This window comes from Manis javanica, chromosome 16, assembly GCF_040802235.1.
Source record: "Manis javanica isolate MJ-LG chromosome 16, MJ_LKY, whole genome shotgun sequence".
Lineage (NCBI taxonomy): Eukaryota > Metazoa > Chordata > Mammalia > Pholidota > Manidae > Manis > Manis javanica.
Window position 1 is genome coordinate 26878411 of NC_133171.1, and position 20248 is coordinate 26898658.

A 20248-nucleotide genomic window follows, 5' to 3' on the forward strand; every position below is an offset into this window, starting at 1 on the left:
ATCCACGTTGCTGCAAATGGTAGAATTTTCCCTCTTCTTATGGCTGAGCAGTACTCCATTGTTTATATGTACCACATCTTCTTTATCCATACATCTACTGACAGACATTTAAGTTGCTTCCAATTCGCGGCTATTGTAAATAGTGCTGCAAAAAACATAGGGGTGCATCTGTCTTTCTCAAACTTGCTTGCTGCATTCATAGGGTAAATTCCTAGGAGTGGAATTCCTGGGTCAAACGGTAAGTCTCTTTTGAGCATTTTGATGTACCTCCATACTGCTTTCCACAATGGTTGAACTAATTTACATTCCATCAGCAGTATAGGAGGGTTCCCCTTTCTCCACAGCCTCGCCAACGTTTGTTGTTGTTTGTCTTTTGGATGGCAGCCATCCTTACTGGTGTGAGGTGATACCTCCCTTGTAGTTTTAATTTGCATTTCTCTGATAATTAGCAATGCGGAGCATGTTTCCATGTTTCTGTTGGCCATCTGTATTTCTTTTTTAGAGAACTGTCCAGTTCCTCTGCCCATTTTTTAATTGGGTTATTTGTTTTTTGTTTGTTGAGGCGTGTGAGCTCTTTATATATTCTGGATGTCAAGCCTTTATCAGATCTGTCATTTTCAAATATATTCTCCCATACTGCAGGGTTCCTTTTTGTTCTATTGATGGTGTCTTTTGCTGTACAGAAGCTTTTCAGCTTAATATAGTCCCACTTGCTCATTTTTGCTGTTGTTTTCCTTGCCCGGGAGATATGTTCAAGAAGAGGTCACTCATGTTTATGTCTAAGAGGTTTTTGTCTATGTTTTCTTCCAAAAGTTTAATGGTTTCATGACATACATTCAGGTCTTTGATCCATTTTGAGTTTACCTTTGTATATGGGGTTAGACAATGATCCAGTTTCATTCTCCTACATGTAGCTGTCCAGTTTTGCCAGCACCATCTGTTGAAGAGACTGTCATCTCCCCATTGTATGTCCATGGCTCCTTTATCAAATGTTAATTGACCATATATGTTTGGGTTAATTTCTGGAGCCTCTAATCTGTTCCACTGGTCTGTGGCTCTGTTCTTGTGCCAGTAGCAAATTGTCTTGATTACTATGGCTTTGTAGTAGAGCTTGAAGTTGGGGAGTGAGATCCCCCCTACTTTATTCTTCTTTTTCAGGATTGCTTTGGCTATTCGGGGTCTTTGGTGTTTCCATATGAATTTTTGAATTATTTGTTCCAGTTCATTGAAGAATGTTGCTGGTAATTTGATAGGGATTGCATCAAATCTGTATATTGCTTTGGGCAGGATGGCCATTTTGATGATATTAATTCTTCCTAGCCATGAGCATGGGATGAGTTTCCATTTATTAGTGTCCCCTTTAATTTCTCTTAAGAGTGACTTGTAGTTTTCAGGGTATAGGTCTTTCACTTCTTTGGTTAGGTTTATTCCTAGGTATTTTATTCTTTTTGATGCAATGGTGAATGGAATTGTTTTCCTGATTTCTCTTTCTGTTGGTTCATTGTTAGTGTATAGGAAAGCCACAGATTTCTGTGTGTTAATTTTGAATCCTGCAACTTTGCTGTATTCCAATATCAGTTCTAGTAGTTTTGGAGTGGAGTCTTTAGGGTTCTTTATGTACAATATCATATCATCTGCAAATAGTGACAGTTTAACTTCTTCTTTACCAATCTGGATTCCTTGTATTTCTTTGTTTTGTCTGATTGCCGTGGCTAGGACCTCCAGTACTGTGTTATATAACAGTGGGGAGAGTGGGCATCCCTGTCTGGTTCCCGATCTCAGTGGAAATGCTTTCAGCTTCTTGCTGTTCAGTATAATGCTGGCTGTGGGTTTATCATATATGGCCTTTATTATGTTGAGGTACTTGCCCTCTATTCCCATTTTGCTTAGAGTTTTTATCATGAATGGATGTTGAATTTTGTCAAATGCTTTTTCAGCATCTATGGAGATGATAATGTGGTTTTTGTCTTTCTTTTTGTTGAGGTGGTGGATGATGTTGATGGATTTTCAAATGTTTTACCATCCTTGCATCCCTGGGATGAATCCCACTTGGTCATGGTGTATGATCCTTTTGATATACTGTTGAATTCTGTTTGCTAATATTTTATTGAGTATTTTTGCATCTACGTTCATCAGGGATATTGGTCTGTAACTTTCTTTTTTGGTGGGATCTTTGCCTGGTTTTGGTATTAGGGTGATGTTGGCTTCATAGAATGAGTTTGGGAGTATTCCCTCCTCTTCTATTTTTTGGAAAACTTTAAGGAAAATGGGTATTAGGTCTTCTCTGTGTGTCTGATAAAATTCTGAGGTAAATCCATCCGGCCCCAGGGTTTTGTTCTTGGTAGTTTTTTGATTACCACTTCAATTTCTTTGCTCGTAATTGGTCTGTTTAACTTTTGTGTTTCTTCCTTGGTCAGTCTTGGGAGGTTGTATTTTTCTAGGAAGTTGTCCATTTCTTCTAGGTTTTCCAGCTTGTTGGCATATAGGTTTTCATAGTAGTCCTTGATAATTCTTTGTATTTCTGTGGAGTCTGTCTTGACTATTCCGTTCTCATTTCTGATTCTGTTGATTTGTGTTGATTCTCTTTTTCTCTTAATAAGTTTGGCTAGAGGCTTATCTATTTTGTTTATTTTCTCAAAGAACCAGCTCTTGGTTTCGTTGATTTTTGCTATTGTTTTATTCTTCTCAATTTTGTTTATTTCTTCTCTGATCTTTATTATGTCCCTCCTTCTGCTGACTTTAGACCTCATTTGTTCTTCTTTTTCCAGTTTCGATAATTGTGATGTTAGACTATTCATTTGGGATTGTTCTTCCTTCTTCAAGTGTGCCTGGATCGCTATATACTTTCCTCTTAAGACTGCTTTCGCTGCGTCCCACAGAAGTTGGGGCTTTGTGTTGTTGTTGTCATTTGTTTCTATATATTCCTTGATCTCTATTTTGATTTCTTCATTGATCCACTGATTATTTAGTAGCATGTTGTTAAGCCTCCATGTGTTTCTGAGCCTTTTTGTTTTCTTTGTAGAATTTATTTCTAGTTTTATACCTTTGTGGTCTGAAAAATTGGTTGGTAGAATTTCAATATTTTGGAATTTACTAAGGCTCATTTTGTGAGGTAGTATGTGGTCTATTCTGGAGAATGTTCCATGTGCACTTGAGAAGAATGTATATCCTGTTGCTTTTGGATGTAGAGTTCTATAGATGTCTATTAGGTCCATCTGTTCTAGTGTGTTGTTCAGTGCCTCTGTGTCCTTACTTATTTTCTGCCCGGTAGATCTATCCTTTGGGGTGAGTGGTGTGTTGAAGTCTCCTAAAATGAATGCATTGCAGTCTATTTCCCTCTTTAGTTCTGTTAGTATTTGTTTCACATATGCTGGTGCTCCTGTGTTGGGTGCATATATATTTAGAATGGTTATATCCTCTTGTTGGAGTGAGCCGTTTATCATTATGTAGTGTCCTTCTGTATCTCTTGTTACTTTCTTTGTTTTGAAGTCTATTTTGTCTGATATTAGTACTGCAACCCCTGCTTTCTTCTCACTGTTGTTTGCCTGAAATATGTTTTTCCATCCCTTGACTTTTAGTCTGTGCATGTCTTTGGGGTTGAGGTGATTTTCTTGTAACAGCATATAGATGGGTCTTGCTTTTTTTATCCATTCTATTACTCTGTGTCTTTTGATTGGTGCATTAAGTCCATTTACATTTAGGGTGACTATTGAGAGATATGTACTTATTGCCATTGCAGGCTTTAGATTCGTGGTTACCAAAGGTTCAAGGTTAGCCTCTTTCGTATCTTACTGCCTAACTTAGCTTGCTTATTGAGCTGTTATATACACTGTCTGGAGATTCTTTTCTTCTCTCCCTTCTTATTCCTCTTCCTCCATTCTTCATATGTTGGGTGTTTTGTTCTGTGCTCTTTTTAGGAGTGCTTCCATCTAGAGAAGTCCCTGTAAGATGCCTTGTAGAGGTGGTTTGTGGGAAGCAAATTCCCTCAGCTTTTGCTTGTCTGGGAATTGTTTAATCTCGACATCATATTTAAATGATAGTCGTGCTGGATACAGTATCCTTGGTTCAAGGCCCTTCTGTTTCATTGCATTAAATATATCATGCCATTCTCTTCTGGCCTGTAGTGTTTCTGTCAAGAAGTCTGATGTTAGCCTGATGGGTTTTCCTTTATAGGTGACCTTTTTCTCTCTAGCTGCCTTTAAAACTCTTTCCTTGTCCTTGATCCTTGCCATTTTAATTATTACGTGTCTTGGTGTTGTCCTCCTTGGATCCTTTCTGTTGGGGGTTCTGTGTATTTCCGTGGTCTGTTCGATTATTTTCTCCCCCAGTTTGGGGAAGTTTTCAGCAGTTATTTCTTCAAGAGACTTTCTATCCCTTTTCCTCTCTCTTCTTCTTCTGGTACCCCTATAATATGGATATTATTCCATTGGATTGGTCACGTAGTTCTCTTAGTATTGTTTCGTTCCTGGAAATCCTTTTATCTCTCTCTATGTCAGCTTCTATACGTCCCTGTTCTCTGGTTTCTATTCCTTCAATGGCCTCTTGCATCTTATCCATTCTGCTTATAAATCCTTCCAGGGTTTGTTTCACTTCTGTGATCTCCTTCCTGACATCTGGGATTTCCCTCCGGACTTCATTCCACTGCTCTTGCATTTTTCTCTGCGTCTCATCCCACTGCTCTTGCATTTTTCTCTGCATCTCATCCCATTGCTCTTGCATTTTTCTCTGCATCTCTGTCAGCATGTTCATGATTTTTATTTTGAATTCTTTTTCAGGAGGACTAGTTAGGTCTGTCTCCCTCTCAGGTGTTGTCTCTGTGATCTTTGCCTGCCTGTAGTTTTGCCTTTTCACGGTGATAGAGATAGTTTGCAGAGCTGGTACGAGTGACCGCTGGAAAAGCTTCCCTTCTTGTTGGTTTGTGGCCTTCCTCTCCTGAGAGAATAGTGACCTGTAGTGGCTTGTGCTTGGCAGCTGTGCACAGACAGGGCTTCTGCTTCCTGCCCGGTTGCTATGGAGTTTATCTCCGCTGTTGCTGTGGGCATGGCCTGGCTGGGGCTGCTCCTCCAAAATGGTGGAGCCCCGTTGGAGGGGGAGCGGCCGGGAGGCTATTTATCTCCGTAAGGGGCCTCTGTGCTCCCTGCTGCCCAGGGGGTTAGAGTGCCCAGAGATCCCCAGATTCCCTGCCTCTGGGCTAAGTGTCCTGTCCTGCCCCTTTAAGACTTCTAAAAGCACTCTCCACACCAAAACAACAACAGCAACAACAAAAGAAAAAAATAAATAAATAAAAATAATTTTTTTAAAAAAGGAAAAATGCGCGATTTTCTTTGTTCTCAGGCACCCCCTCAGCATAAAAAAAGAAAAGTTGCTCCCGTTTCTTTGTTCTCCGGCGTCAGCCTCAGGAACCCGCTCACTATTCCTGCCGCCCTGTTTCCCTAGTATCCAGGATCCCGCGCATGCACTGTGTCTGCGCTCTGGTCCGGATGGCTGGGGCTGGGTGCTCAGCAGTCCTGGGCTCCCTCTCCCTCCCCGCTCTGACTCCTCTCCTCCTGCTGGGAGCTGGGGGGAGGGGTGCTCGGGTCCGCCGGGCCGGGGCTTGTATCTTACCCCCTTCACAAGGCGCTGGGTTCTCGCAGGTGTGGATGTGGTCTGGATGTTGTCCTGTGTCCTCTGTTCTCTATTTTAGGAAGAGTTGTGTTTGTTATATTTTCATAGATAAATGTGGTTTTGGGAGATTTCTGCTGCTCTACTCACGCCACCATCTTGGCTCCACCCATGATCATTATAGTTTTATACTATAGCTTGAAATCAGGAAGTGTGATGTCTCTAGCTTTGTTCTTTTTTTCTTAAGATTGCTGTTACTCAGGGTCTTCTGTGGATTCACACAAATTTTAGTTTTTGCCATTTTTGTGAAAAATATTGGGATTGGATTGTAACTATATAAGCTTCAGATAGTATGGTCATTTTAACAATAATAGTTCTTCTGATCCATGAACATAGGGTATCTTTTGTTTGTTGTCTTCTCCAATTTCTTTGATCAAAGTCTTGTAGTTCTAAGTACACAGAGAGGAGCTTACAGCTCCTTGGTTGAATTCATTTCTAAGTACTTTATTGTTTTTGATACTACTGTGAACGGAATTATTTTATTTCTTTTTCAGATATATTACTGTTAGTGTACAGAATGCAATTACTTTTTGTATGCTGATTTTACATCCTATACATTCACTGAATTCATTAATTCCAAAATTTCTTGATGACGTCTTTTGGATTTCTCACATATCATATCATCTGCAAGCAGAAACATTACTTCTTCCTTTCTGATTTAGTAGCCTTTTATTCTTTTTCTTATCTAATTGCTCTGGCTAGTATTCCAATACTTGGTTGAATAGGACTGTTGAGTACTCTTGATATATAAAAGATATTAGAGGAAAAGCTTTCAACCTTTCACTGTTGAGCATGATGTCAGTGTGTAAACTTTGATATTTCCTTCTATTAACTTTGGGCTGTTTTTTCTTTTTCTAGTTCCTTGAGGTGTAAAATTTCGTTATTTATTTGAGATATTTGATCCACTGGTTGTTGAGGAGTCATTTAATTTCCATGTATTTGTGATTTTTCCAGATTTCCTCCTATTAATTGACTTTTAGTTTCATACCACTGTGGTCAGTAAAGATACTTGGTATGATTTTGATCTCCTTAAATTTGCTAAGACTTATTTTTTTACCTAACATATGATCCATCCTGGAGAACGTTCTATGTATACTTGAGAAAAATATATATTCTGTTGCTGTTGGATGGAATGTTTTATATGTCTGTTAGATCCATTTGGTCTAAAGTATACATAGTTCAAATCCCATGGTTCCTTGTTGATTTTCTGTATGATCTATCCATTGCTTGAAGTGGGGAATCCAAGCCTTCTATGGTTATTGTATTGCTTTCTATTTCTCCCTTCATATCTGCTGGTATCTGCTTAATATATTAAGGTGCTCAGATGTTGGGTGAATTTAGGCTTACAACTGTTAGGTCTTCTTGATGAGTTGACTCCTTCATCATTATATAAGGACTTTTTTATGTCTTGTTACCATTTTGGCTTAAAGTCTACTTTGTATGATATAAGCATAGCTGCTCCTGTTCTTTTTCAGTTTTCACTTTATGGAGTATCTTTTTGCATCACTTCACTTTGAGCCCCTGAAAAGCTGATGAGTTTCTTGTAGGTAGCATATAGTTAGTTGGTTCTTTTGGGGAAAAAAGAAGAAAATTTTTTTTAAAACCATTCGGCTGCTCAATGCCTTTTGGTTGGATAACTGGCTCCATTTACGTTTAGAGTGGCAATTAACATGTAAGGATGTACTGCTAACGTTCATCTTATTGTTTTCTGGCTGTTTTGTAGTTTCCTTGTTCCTATATTCCTCTCTTGATGCCTTCCTTTGTCAACTGATGATTTGCTAGAATACTATGCTTTGGTTCCCTTAATATTTTGTGATTCTACTGTAGCTTTTTGCTTTGCAGCTACCATAAGGCTTTATCATCATGTAGATGTAAGTTCACATTTCCTTGATTTTTAATGTTCCTTGGAGTGTTGCACTGCTATCTTCACATTTCAAGTAGCAGTTCTCTCTTCCAGTATTACTGTTTTACCTTCTTTAGCCCTGACAGAGATGCTGAGGCTTTCTCAGACCTTCTACAGATACACATGGTCCACACTTCTTGCTCCATATTGTAGCAGAATTCTTAAGCTTATGTTCCTTCTCTCCATCCTGCAACACACCAGACTGAGTGCTGGCAGCCTATCTTTGTTTTCCAAAGGTGGTGCTACAGCCCAAGTTTGTAGTGTCTCTCTGGCTTGCAGGTAACGGTCTGCCAAAGCCTGCTCTTACCACTGCCTTTGGGAGTACACACAGAAAGCCAGCTACAGAGTGGGGGTATGTGTGGGTGAAGCATGCAGGATGATGGAGGTGCCCATGTCCAGTTGGAGGAATCTGTGGATGAGGTTTTCTAAGCGGCTCATGGGCAGACTTCTTCATGGAGTCCACATGCAGGGAGCAGGATCCATGTCCCTTTAATGCCTTCTGAGAGTCCCATCTGCCGCCCTTCCAGTATCTTCCCCCAGTGTGGAGCTCCCGATTTGGTGCTCTGGATGGGGTGAGAGGAGATGAGCCTCTTGGGCAGTGTCCTGCAAGCTGGGAAACTAGGTACTCACTCATCCACTCTCCTCTTGGCCTGCAGGAGAAATCAAGGACCAAGAAGGGCTTTCTTAGACCTAAGCTATGCTGCCTTGGGTGGGGGCTGTGAGTGACAAACTGTTTCTCTTTCCGGAACTTTAATGCATCTAAACTTTTTTTTGCTCCAATGGAGTCATGGAACTTCTCTTGAAACCTGGACTCCTACAAACGCTCTCACAACTGTGGGTATCTGTCTAATTAAGTTCCCCAGGAGCCCCCACACTGTAGCCAAGAGGAGCTACAGATGATTAACAAGCCACTGCAGGGTCCACAGTAAGGAATGAAGTCTCTGCCTATTACCCAATGCATAGGTAGGTCAGACTCCTCCTGGGTCCCTTGGTGTATGGCACTAGATACACCGCGCCCACAAAGTCCCTTTCATTCATGGATGGATACTGAATTTTTGTTGTGGGCAGGACAAAAATGAAGGACATCTTATGCTGCCATGATGCTGACTCACTCTCTTTTATCCTTTTAATTAGTATGGGGCACTGGGAACCATTCATGTACAGCAGTCTCTACACTCTAATGTGAATGTGTATGGCATGTTGACTCTAGAATTCAACAATTTTGGATGACTTAATTTTCCCAGAATCTGAAAATCTGCACTTTCTGAATCTTGCTATCAAATAACATGGTAGAACCAACACTGAACTAATTCAATAAACTGTTCTTTTCAAATACAGATTTACATTTCCCCTTTTCAGTCTCTTTGGTTCACTATTTGCTTCCACCCTCAAAGAAGAGATTCCATACCACAGGCTCACTTCTGTGACTTAGTTCAGTTGTCCTGCTTCTGAATGTATTATCAGACAGCCTACAGACGTTATTATAGCCAAGTCTGTCACTGTACAAACAATTAAAGACCTTTGGATTAATTTGGTCACTGTACGTTTAGCAACATATTCTCAGAATACTGATATATTTTATGAACAAAGTCCCTGTTGAACTGCATAAATGGGAGTCAAAGGATATAATATGCCATTATTTCGACAGTTTTTGTGATACATGACAAGGCAGAGTAGGGCAAGGTTTATATCCCTGGTTAAGTAACATTAGGACACGTCTTTACTGTCTTAATAACCCCTCCTTGTTTCCTTTAGGAGTTAAATAGGCCCTATCCTGGTATCTGGAGTGGGGTGAAAAAAGGGAATCTCTAAGTAAAATTTCACAGTTTATTTTCTGGCATTTTTGTTTTCCATAAATCTGATTTTTGTCTTGGCCTCCTTTTTTGCCCCCTATCCCTTTTTTCAAGATTATGTTCACCAGCTGTTCTCTATTGAAGTCTACCTTCTTGTTCCTATTTCACCCTGGGGGTCATCCCAATAAAATATTATGCTATAAGGTTGCTTCTGATCATTGCTATCATTCTTTTCCCTATTTTAAGAGGCAACCTATTAAGCGATGAAAAAAACAGACTATTGAGCCATACTGCTGGGTTTAAATTTCATCTCTGCATTTACCTAGTAACAAAAGACAAGAACAAATTCGTAATTGTAATGGGAGATTTTAACATACTTTACTTGGTAGTTGATAGCACTAGCAGCTATAAACTCATCAAAAATATGAAAACTGTGAACAAAATGATTTGTAAACTTAACCCAGCAGACGTACTTATAACACTTAAGCCAGCAACCTGAGGAATACACATTCCTGCTAAAGTAAAGCAAGCAAGACTCAAAGAATATTAAAGTAATGAAATCACACAGATCGTTTACTAACAATGAAGATAAGCTAGAAATCAGTAACAAAAGGACAACTAGGAAATTAGTGTATTTGGAAATAGACTAGTTAATATATTTGAACATAAAGAACATACTTCGGTATTTGAAGGCTTTTTAGTTAACAAGAGAGAGATATGTTCAGGTTACCTGAGGCTGTGTGGGATTTTTAATAACAATATGCAGTAAAGTACATCCAGGGACCTGACTTCCACAGCAAGCAGCCAGTTCTATGAAATTGGAATGCTGTTCATTGCCATTTAGGAATAACAAAGACACTACTATTCCAACTAGTATCTGATGTTTCAGAAACAAGCGTGTGTTGTTCCCTTTTCCAGTCATTTCTCCATTTTCATATCCCTCTATCTCTGACTCTCTGCTTTGCTTTCAAGCTTTCTTACTTTCATCCCTACCTTATGGTAACTGGTTGGCTCATGGCTTCTACCACCTCAAGACTTTTGCCTCTGACCTTCTCCCTCTTGGTTTCTGCCGTTGCTTACTTACTGTGGGTATCTTCTTGTGTGTCCCATGTTTAAGTCACTTGAGAAACAATTTGAATACTTTAGCCAGTCATTCTTCTAATAGAAAATGACCAAACCAGCAGAGATTTTGCAGTAGGTCCCTTCAAAAATTACTAGTCTTCCTCATGTACACACTGTAGAGGACTGCCTTTGGGCTAAGTGCCAAGCTCTACTTTAGGATTACAGGGTAACTTGATACAAAATATGGCAACGCGTGGATAAAAACTGTCTCTGGTCTTTTATTTCAGAAAAAGACTGACTATGGGCAGGCACTTAATTTCTTGGACTTCTGAGCAGGGGAAAAGTGAAAACAGCTAAATATAAGAATATAGCCAATATATACTTTATAATAGTGTTGTTTACATGGGTTGCTTTAAGTCAAAGATTTCTATGCCATAGATGGTAGGCTCATAAACAAACTGTTACAGGAGGCTGCCAAGAGTTCCTGCTTGGGGATTTAGGGATGGCATGTGTATAAATTATTTTTTATGGTGTCCTGTTATTGACTAGGATATTGGTTCTGTTTATATACAGAAAACGTAGGAACAGATGTACTGTAAAAGCCATTTTATATGTAAATGGGAAAAAAACTTCTTCTAAATAATGCTGAATTAAAGAACGAATTGCTCACAAAGATTGGAAAACACTGAGAATGGAAGGATAAAAAACAATGTATCAAAACTTGTGGAATGCAGCTAAAGCTTTACTTAGAAACTTACAAACATAAATGTCTAGAATAGAAAAGAAAAAATTCTACAATTAAGAAACTAAGCATCTACTTACAGAAGTTGAAAAAAACAGTAAAATAAATGTACAGAAAGCAGACGAAAAGACTAAAGTAAAAAGCAAAGCAAATGAATCAAAAAACAACGTACAATTAACATCAGAAACTGATTCTTTGATAAAACTAATAAAATGGCAAACTTCTGGTAGGAACAGTGATGAAAAAAAGAATGAAGGCACAAGTAACTAGAATCAAGAATGAAGTAGGAGAACACCACCAATACTGCACGTGTTAAAAAGAGTAGCAAAGAAGCACAGCACGGGGAATACAGTCCGCATCACTGTGAGCATCACTGTGATGTTTCTGTATGTTGACAGATGGTAACTGCATTTATTGTGGTGAGCATTTCCTAATGTAGATAATTGTTTAATCACTACGTTGTATGCCTGAAATCAATATTATATTGCATATCAACTATATTTTAATAAAAAAATAAACAAAATTGTTAAAAAAAATAAAAAGGTAACTAAATGATACTATGAATTATTTGATGCTAGTAAATCAATAAATTTAGAATAAGCTCCCAGAAAATATTATTTACCAAAATGGATTAATAAGCAAAATGCAGTATTGCCACTAATACTGTATTACCTGAATCTAATCATGAGGAAACATAATACAAACTCAAATTGTAGAATGGCCTATAAAACTACTACCCATACTCTTGGAAAAGTTAAATTCATGAAAGATAAAGAAAACACAGGAAACTATTTATTCCAGATTAAATGAGTCTAAAGAATTGAAAGGGACATGACAACTGAATACAATGCAGTTGTCAACAAATACAGAATTTGATCCTGGAAAAGGAGAATGGCTGTCACACAGGACATTATTAGGAACAACTGATCGAATTTAAACATGGATTATACATTAGATATCAGTATTATATCAACATTATATTTTGAAAAGTTGATGGTTATACTGTGATTAAGAGACTAACTTTGTTCTTACTCAATATACCCTCAAGTATTTAGCAGAGCATATCTATAACTATCAAGTGGTCCTGGAAAAAAAGTATGTATGTATATATTTACATATGTACCTATCTACAAAAAAAAGGAATGATAAAGCAAATGTGCCAAAATGGTAATTTGTGAGATTCTGATGAAAGTTATATGGCAGTATTTCATACTGTTTTTGTAATTCTTTTGTAAGTTCTCTATGACATTTCATAAGCTTTATGATTTTGCCTTTCATGTTTGTCTTCAACCCACCTGGAATTGAACTTTATATAATATTTTCCACATATGGATACACAATTGTTCCAACACAATTTACTGAAAATCTCACTTTTGCCTTGCTGATCTATATATTTTATGTATAAATATGAATATATCTATGTCTGGCCTTTCTCTTCTGTTCAACCTAACACTAATAATAAGACCTCTAATTCATCAAAAGACAGTTCAAAGACAGTGAAAAAACAAACCATGAAATGAGAGATTTATTTATAACACATATAGTAAAGAATCAGTATTTAGAATACATAGAAAACTATTACAAATCAAGAAAAATAATGGTAATCCTACAGAAAAAAGGGCAAACAATTTGAACAGGCACTTCACAGAGAGGAAATCTATATAACTAATAATCATACAAAATAGTACTCAATTGCACAAGTCACGAGAAAAATGCAAATTAAACACAAAATGGTATACCATTTTACATCCATCAGATACTCAGAATTGTAAAAGTCTGCCAACATCAAGAGTTGGGGAGTATGTGGAGTAACAAACACCCTCACACAGCGCTGGGAGGAGTGAAAATTGGCACCCCTTTGGAAAGCAGTGTGGCATTAACTAGTAAAACTGAAGTTACGCATCTCCTATGACAGCAATTTCCCTCATGGTAAATACTTGGAGAAACTGATACGCCAGGAAATATGTTCAAGATTGTTCACAGAAGCTTAGTTCGTAGTAGCTACAAGTCAGAAGTAATCCAAATGTTCACCAATAGTAGAATGGATAAGCAAGTTGTGCATATATTCAAATGAAATACACAGCATTGAAAATGAACAAAAATGGATTACTCTCACAAACAAAATCTAAAGTGAAAGAAGCAAGATACAAAGGAAAACACACTGTATGATTTCCCTTACACAGATTTCAATAACATAGGCTGAATAACATTAACAGGATGAAACTCCTTTTATTTTGTGTGCAGACATAGGTGGTAAAAGTCAGAGAGAAGGAACTCAGCACCAAAAAGGACAGGATGGTGATTACTTCTAAGTATCAGGGAGGGAATAGAAATTGGAAAAAAACACACAGAGGATTTCTGTGGTGTTGACAATTTTCTATTTCTTGATCTGGGTGATTGTTAAAGAGTGTATGTTTTTAATTATTTATTTAAATGTGCATGTTTTGTGATTTTTCTTACTTTGTTTATATATTTTATAATTAAGAAAAAAACAAGGAAAAGGTGAAAAGAAAACAAACATGATGTTTTTGAGGAAGTACTAGCAAGTCAGGAAAATTAGTGTTTAGAGTACAAAAGGAGCTAAGACTGGAAAGGTAGTCAGATGTTTAGCATCTCAAAGCCTCTTGACGTGCTACACAATAAGATTATACAAAAATTTCTAAATAATGCCCATACTAAGCCTCCAGCAAACATGTATGTCTAGACCATTCCCCGCAGCCTTCCAGGTTCATAGTAAACATCCCAGGAAGTGAGGCGAAGGAAGGAGAGAGAAACGGAGGAAAAGTTGGAGAGCGAGACTCCGCATTAGTCTGAGACGACTCTCTAGTTCCTGATTCTGTGCCTCATGAGACCTGCCTATAATTCTTGTTCTTGGGTTCCAGGGGGTATCCTGTATCATATATTTTTGTTTTATTTATATTTACATTTAGGTGGTTTTCCTTACTAGCAGGAATTATAACTGAGATAGAAAAATACAGGTAAACACTTCACCTATTAATTTAAAAAATGAAACAAAAACACAAGGATTATTATGTGTTCCTTTTCTGATTATTAACATTTTAGGTAAAAACCAGGCTTTTTATTCATAACAAATTCTGAAGATACTCTAAAGATAGTAATACTCATTTAAATGCTCTACCATCACTTTTCTTTAACTTACCCTCAAAGCATGGTGTTCTTGTGCTAATAACAGTCTTAGTTCTTCATGTAGTGTTATGACCTCCAGAAACTGTCCCCATAAAGCCATTAGAAGTGAACAAAGTTGTGCAAGATTCATATTTATAAGTTCAGCCAGTTCATCAGGATTTTCTACTTTCTGAAATGACAAGAAACAATCTTCACTGCTTCCTGAGACTTGACATATCTAAATACATTATTGGGAATATTAACACAAAGGCAAATTTTTAGTTTTAAAAATAAATGTGTTGTAGAGAGAAACCAACTAACCAATGGTATTTTTCTATTTGACAGTTACTGAAGCAATTTTCAACAACTTAACGGATATTTCATTATCTAAGATAATCTTCTTACTGAAATAATGTTAAATACAATTCAAAATTACAAACCAGGATTCTATAGAGTATTTTTAACTTCAAATACTGTTTTAAACAAAATATACATATCATGGAGAAAGTTATGAAATTTTTGAAAGATAATCAAATCTTAAAATATTCTTCCCGCCAATCAGCTAAAGTACTTAAAAGATCTGTAACTCCTCAGAAAGGACTGAGATGCTTTCTAAAATATTAATCGCTTTTCATTCACTCCTATGTTCCTGGGTTCTATTTTGTTTGTAGTTTTACAAAGTTGTCAAACACTCCTTTCTAGCAATTCATTCACCATTTATTGATCACATTTTAAATGCGAGGGTACAGAGGTACAAAGATTCTACAAGTACAAAGATTAATATAAGAAGCTCACAGTCTAGTGAAGAAAGGCAGATGGAACAATTATACTATTATGCGTATTCTAATAGTGGTATTAAATTATTCCATTTATTTAAATATTTACCTAGACTGATGACAAAAGGTAAGAGATCTGAATTGTACTATGAAATGTAGAATCTTCTAAAAGGCATTTGCCTTTCCTAAATTGATAAAATAAAGATTTTGAACAAAGAATGGTAAGACTATAAATGAGAATGACTGTTTCTCTTTTGCACAACCATTTTTATTTAATTCATTGAGGCAGCAATCATTTTCAGGCAGGTATCTTGTTGCAAAAATTTGTCTTCAATTACTAGTAACACTAGGAAATCTACCTTAATTATAAAGATAGATGCTGATCTCATTTCCCTATCCTAAAGAAGGTACAGGTAGTCGATTCAGAGTGAGGTTGAAAGCCACACCCGTAATTTGATTTACCATCTATATACTAATGACTGCTAAATCTCTCTCTCTGGATCACACCTCTCCTGAGTCCTAGACCCATTACCTGCCAGATGACTGTACTTGGACATGAAAAGAAAACTGCTCCAGTTTAACATGTTCTGAATAGTACTAATTATTACCCCCACCCTTCCTTTCTTAAAAAAATAAAATTCCTAAATGTTGCTTATCATATGATACTCTTACTCTTATTTATTTGTACTTCTTTTTGAAGTCTACCATATTCAGCATGCTTTTTCTTCCCTCACCCAAACCGAGCTTCCATTTATCTATCCTAACTTAGAGAACTTATAAAACAAAAAACTCAGCAAAATTAGTAATAAGGAAGGGACTGCATCTTACTCATTTTTGTGACTTTAGTTACTGGTACCCAGTAGCCACTCAATAAATATTTACTGAAAGATTAAATGAACAAAGAAGGTATTACAGGCTTCAGATGAGGAAAAAGCTCCCAGAATTTATAGGCAAACTCAGAAAACATTGACAAATCCCAGAATTAGGGGATGGAAGCTAAGAGAATCAACATATGATAAATATAAATACTTATTCATATTGATATCATAATATTGATTGCATAATAAATCTACAGGTGTGTTTTGCCCCAGATAATACTTAATAAATGTATTAGAAATGAAGCTAACAAGTTTTTTATGTCTCCCTTAAGAACCCAGAGAAGATTAATATTCACACTCAAGCTGAAACCAGCCGTATTGTTCCAAAAATGGTTTTAAATGGAGTTTAGAAAAAGACTTGGATAAGCATTTGACAATATTAACTAGCATTGCATAAGGCACAGAACACTATTACTAGTACAGCTGACCCTTGACCAACAAGGATTTGAAGTGCACAGGTCCACTTCTTTGAAAATTTTTTCAAGAAATACATTAGACAACTTTTTTGAGATTCACAATTTGAAAAAACATTTCTTCTCTAGCTTTTCTGTAAGAATACAGTATATAATACATGTAACACACAAAATATGTGTCAATTGACTGTTATCAGCAAGGCTTCCGGTCAGTAGCTAGTCTATTAGTAGTTAAGTTTGGGGAGAGTCAAAAGTTATATATGGATTTTCAACTGCTCCCCAAACCCCCACATTGTTCAAATGTCAACAATGTAATCTACACACAGATAGAAATGATTCTTTTGGCCTTATCACAGGCTGAAAAGTACACACATTGTTTTCCTGACAGCAAGGTTACCTAGATACCTTGTAATTACTATTTCTCAAGGATAATGGCACCAAGGTTCTGAGAGAGGACTTTGTATTTTCATTATTGGGAAAACATACCTTCAAGTATAAACAAATTACTCATTTGGTTTATGTAAATGTTTATAAGAAGTCTCAAAGTAAAATATTTTTTATGTTAAAAAGCATATTAGAATTAAGTTTGAAAAAAATATTTTATATGTATACATGTATAAATAAGACTTACATTTGTATATACTTTCAAACATTATATTGTTTTATTTGGATACATAATTTTTCACAACATTCACTAATCTTGTTTTATTACAAAATATTGCTTACTTTAACAGACTTGGAAAGTAGGAGAAAGCAAAAAAAGAAAAGATGATATTAGTGTATGTCTTCAATTTTTTCTTCAGTTATGCACATAGAGAAAAGGCTAGAATCGTGCCGTTTTCACTGAATAACACAATTTGAGCGTTTTCCTACCTCATCAAACATTTGCTAAAAGCACCAATTTTAAGACTGTACAACTTTTTTAGACTATGAGTACCCCATAATTTGTTTAACTATTCTCCTACACTGGGTATTTTTTGGTTAACATCTTTACAATATTATAAATTACAATGTAAATGAATCTCTGATTGTTTATCTGGTACGGACTGAGAAGTAATACTCTTTTTGGCTTTGCATGTATACTGCCAAACTAATCTCTAAAAAAGGTCTACCAGGAATGGGAATCTGTATCTCACCACATCTCACCGAGCATTGCACTGTACATTATACAATTTAACACCAACAATCTAGGGTTTTAACGTGAAATTGTATAATGTCCATTTACATACTGATATTTAAATGTAGTGTACCTACAGAAAATTAGTAATACATAAATATGTATTACTCTTAAATTTAGTACAAATGGACACAGAGCAAAGGATAAAACTTTTTATCATCTCAGCCTTCATGCCACTCTTTTATTATCATTATCAATTTTGAGTGTCACACACATACACACATGTATATAATATATATTCTATATACACCTGTGTGTATAGTATATATATATATACACACACATATGTGGAATATATATATTACATATTAATGTATCTAGATCCTTTCAAATATTTTATACATAATCATGTAAATATCAAATACAACACAGGTTTATTTTTAAAATAATACACAAAATCATGTTCATATTTTTTTCTCTGATTTGTTTTTTTCCAATAATATATGCTAAATAGCTTTTCAGCATGGAAATGGTACCTGGCATTATGTGTCAGTAAATGTATCTTGAACTAAGGAATTCATGTCAATGTATAGAAATTTACCTAATTATTTTCAATGGCTACCTGGGAATTTGTAATAACTAAATGCTATAAATCTTTATATTCAGGTTTGTGCACATATATTAGCACTTTTGTGAAAGAGATTTCTAAATAAAAATTCTTATGGGGGAGGAAATGTGTATTTAATAAATGTTTTAAAATAGATTGATGAATTGACCTCTAAAAATGTACCAATTTCCACAATCACCAATGGTGAGGGGGAGGAAATGTGTATTTAATAAATGTTTTAAAATAGATTGATGAATTGACCTCTAAAAATGTACCAATTTCCACAATCACCAATGGTGAGGGGGAGGAAATGTGTATTTAATAAATGTTTTAAAATAGACTGATGAATTGACCTCTAAAAATGTACCAATTTCCACAATCACCAATGGTGAATGAAGATAATAGTTTTCACACACCCTTATCAACAATGCAGGTTAGCAGTCACTATCTTTTTTCCAAATTTCCTGGGCAAAAAGACCCCTTTATTGTTTAAACCTGCATTTCTCTAATGAATAAGATTCAGTGTCATTTCAGTAGCTAACCTGTTCTGCTAAGACTTGCCTATTTGTACACTGCCTCTATGCATATCCCTTTTTCACAAGTGTTTTGAAACTGACACATTGTTCTTTATTTATTGTTAGTATCAATCAATTGCCAGTTTTAAAGACTGCAAATATTTTCTTCCAATCTATTGCTTGCTTTCAATTTTATAGTGTATTTTGTTTTTAAGAAGTTTCAGATCTTGAATATCTTGTGTTTTACTGTTACTCTGAAGAAATTATTTCATATCTCAAGATCAGACTGCTTATATGTACATGTACATGTGTATATGTACATGTACATGTAATTTTTTCCTCTAACTTTTTGGGATATTTAACTGTTTAGTCTATTTAGGATTTTTTTCCATAGCATGGTATAAAGAGCTAATTTTATCACAGCATTTATAAAACCTAACATTCAGTTTTTAAACATATTAGTGATTATTTAGTGCTATTTATTTCCATTGAATTGTCTTTCTGTTCTAGAGAAGCCCTACTCTATTTCCATTATTGTAGTTTTATGTATATTTTAGCAGCCAGTTGGGCAAGTTCCTCAACATTAATATTATTTTTTGTGAGTTGTTCATCATTCTTATCTTTCTGAAAGTGATCTTTAAACTGAGCAAAATTTTTGAATTTCCAATTGGATTTTGATATGAATGCATTCATGTCATTAACTTGAGATAAACTGGTATTTTTCATTGACTAGGAAAATCACATGTTTAGTCATTCAAGTTTTCTTAAATATCTCAGTGACACACTGTATAGGTATTTTCATATTCATCACACACATCTTATTATTTCTAAGTGTCTAATGTTCTTTTGGGCAACTATTACAATGACATTAGTGATTTTTTTTTAAAGAAAATACTTATCTTAATTGAACCATGGGGAAAGCCTCTGGGATTACTTGTGTGTCCTTCATATGTATAATTTTACAAGGATAAGATACATATCTTTCCCAAAGGGTGTTTAGTCCTCATTCAAATTTACATACAGAAATATATCCTAAAGCCAAATATATATTTTTGTTTGATTCATGTTTCTGATTTCTTCCATTATTGTGGCTGAGAGTGAAATACATAGTGATTTTCTTAAAATAGTCAAAACATTTAGTTCCATGGCAAAGAAAAAAAAGGAAAAAGAAAAAACTATTCAGTTTAATTACAAGAATGAACTGGGAGAAAAAAGGTCTGAGACACAAATTATCTGTTGAAATAAAACAGATTTTCAATTCTAAAAAACATCATTTTACAAAAATGTTAAGTTTAAATGATGTTTAAAAATGTCCAGAAATTCTTTGAAAGAACAGAAGAAAATACACACTTTTAATCAGTTTATTGTCTTTGCTATTTCATTTATATGTAGAATAATGTACATTTTAAAGATTAGTTAATTTCATGCTGAAATTAAATTTAAATGTCTCTGATTAACTAAGTTATGGTTCTACAATGATCAACCACTTTATCTTTGCATTTGAGGAAGAATAAATAATTATTAAATTTTCTTAGACAAAATATTTAGAACAGGAAGCAGAATCCAAATAACTTGATAAAAGGAATCAAAAGTCCAAAAAGTACCTTAACTTCTTCACACAGTTCAACAAGTCGAGCTTCTATATCCATTTCCTC

General features: G+C 35.6%; 1 protein-coding gene across 20 annotated transcripts in view; it reads right to left on the bottom strand.

Annotated features, from left to right (window-relative positions):
• FAM135A (family with sequence similarity 135 member A) overlaps positions 1 to 20248 on the bottom strand; it is a 106239-nt gene that overhangs the window by 35199 nt on the left and 50792 nt on the right. For all 20 annotated transcript variants that reach the window (XM_037012545.2, XM_073224580.1, XM_037012543.2 and 17 more), the window contains 2 exons: positions 20198 to 20247; positions 14322 to 14477 (listed from right to left, as the gene is read on the bottom strand). In XM_037012545.2, coding sequence (XP_036868440.1) covers positions 14322 to 14477; positions 20198 to 20247 — 206 coding nt within the window. The remainder of the gene's footprint in view (positions 1 to 14321; positions 14478 to 20197; position 20248) is intronic.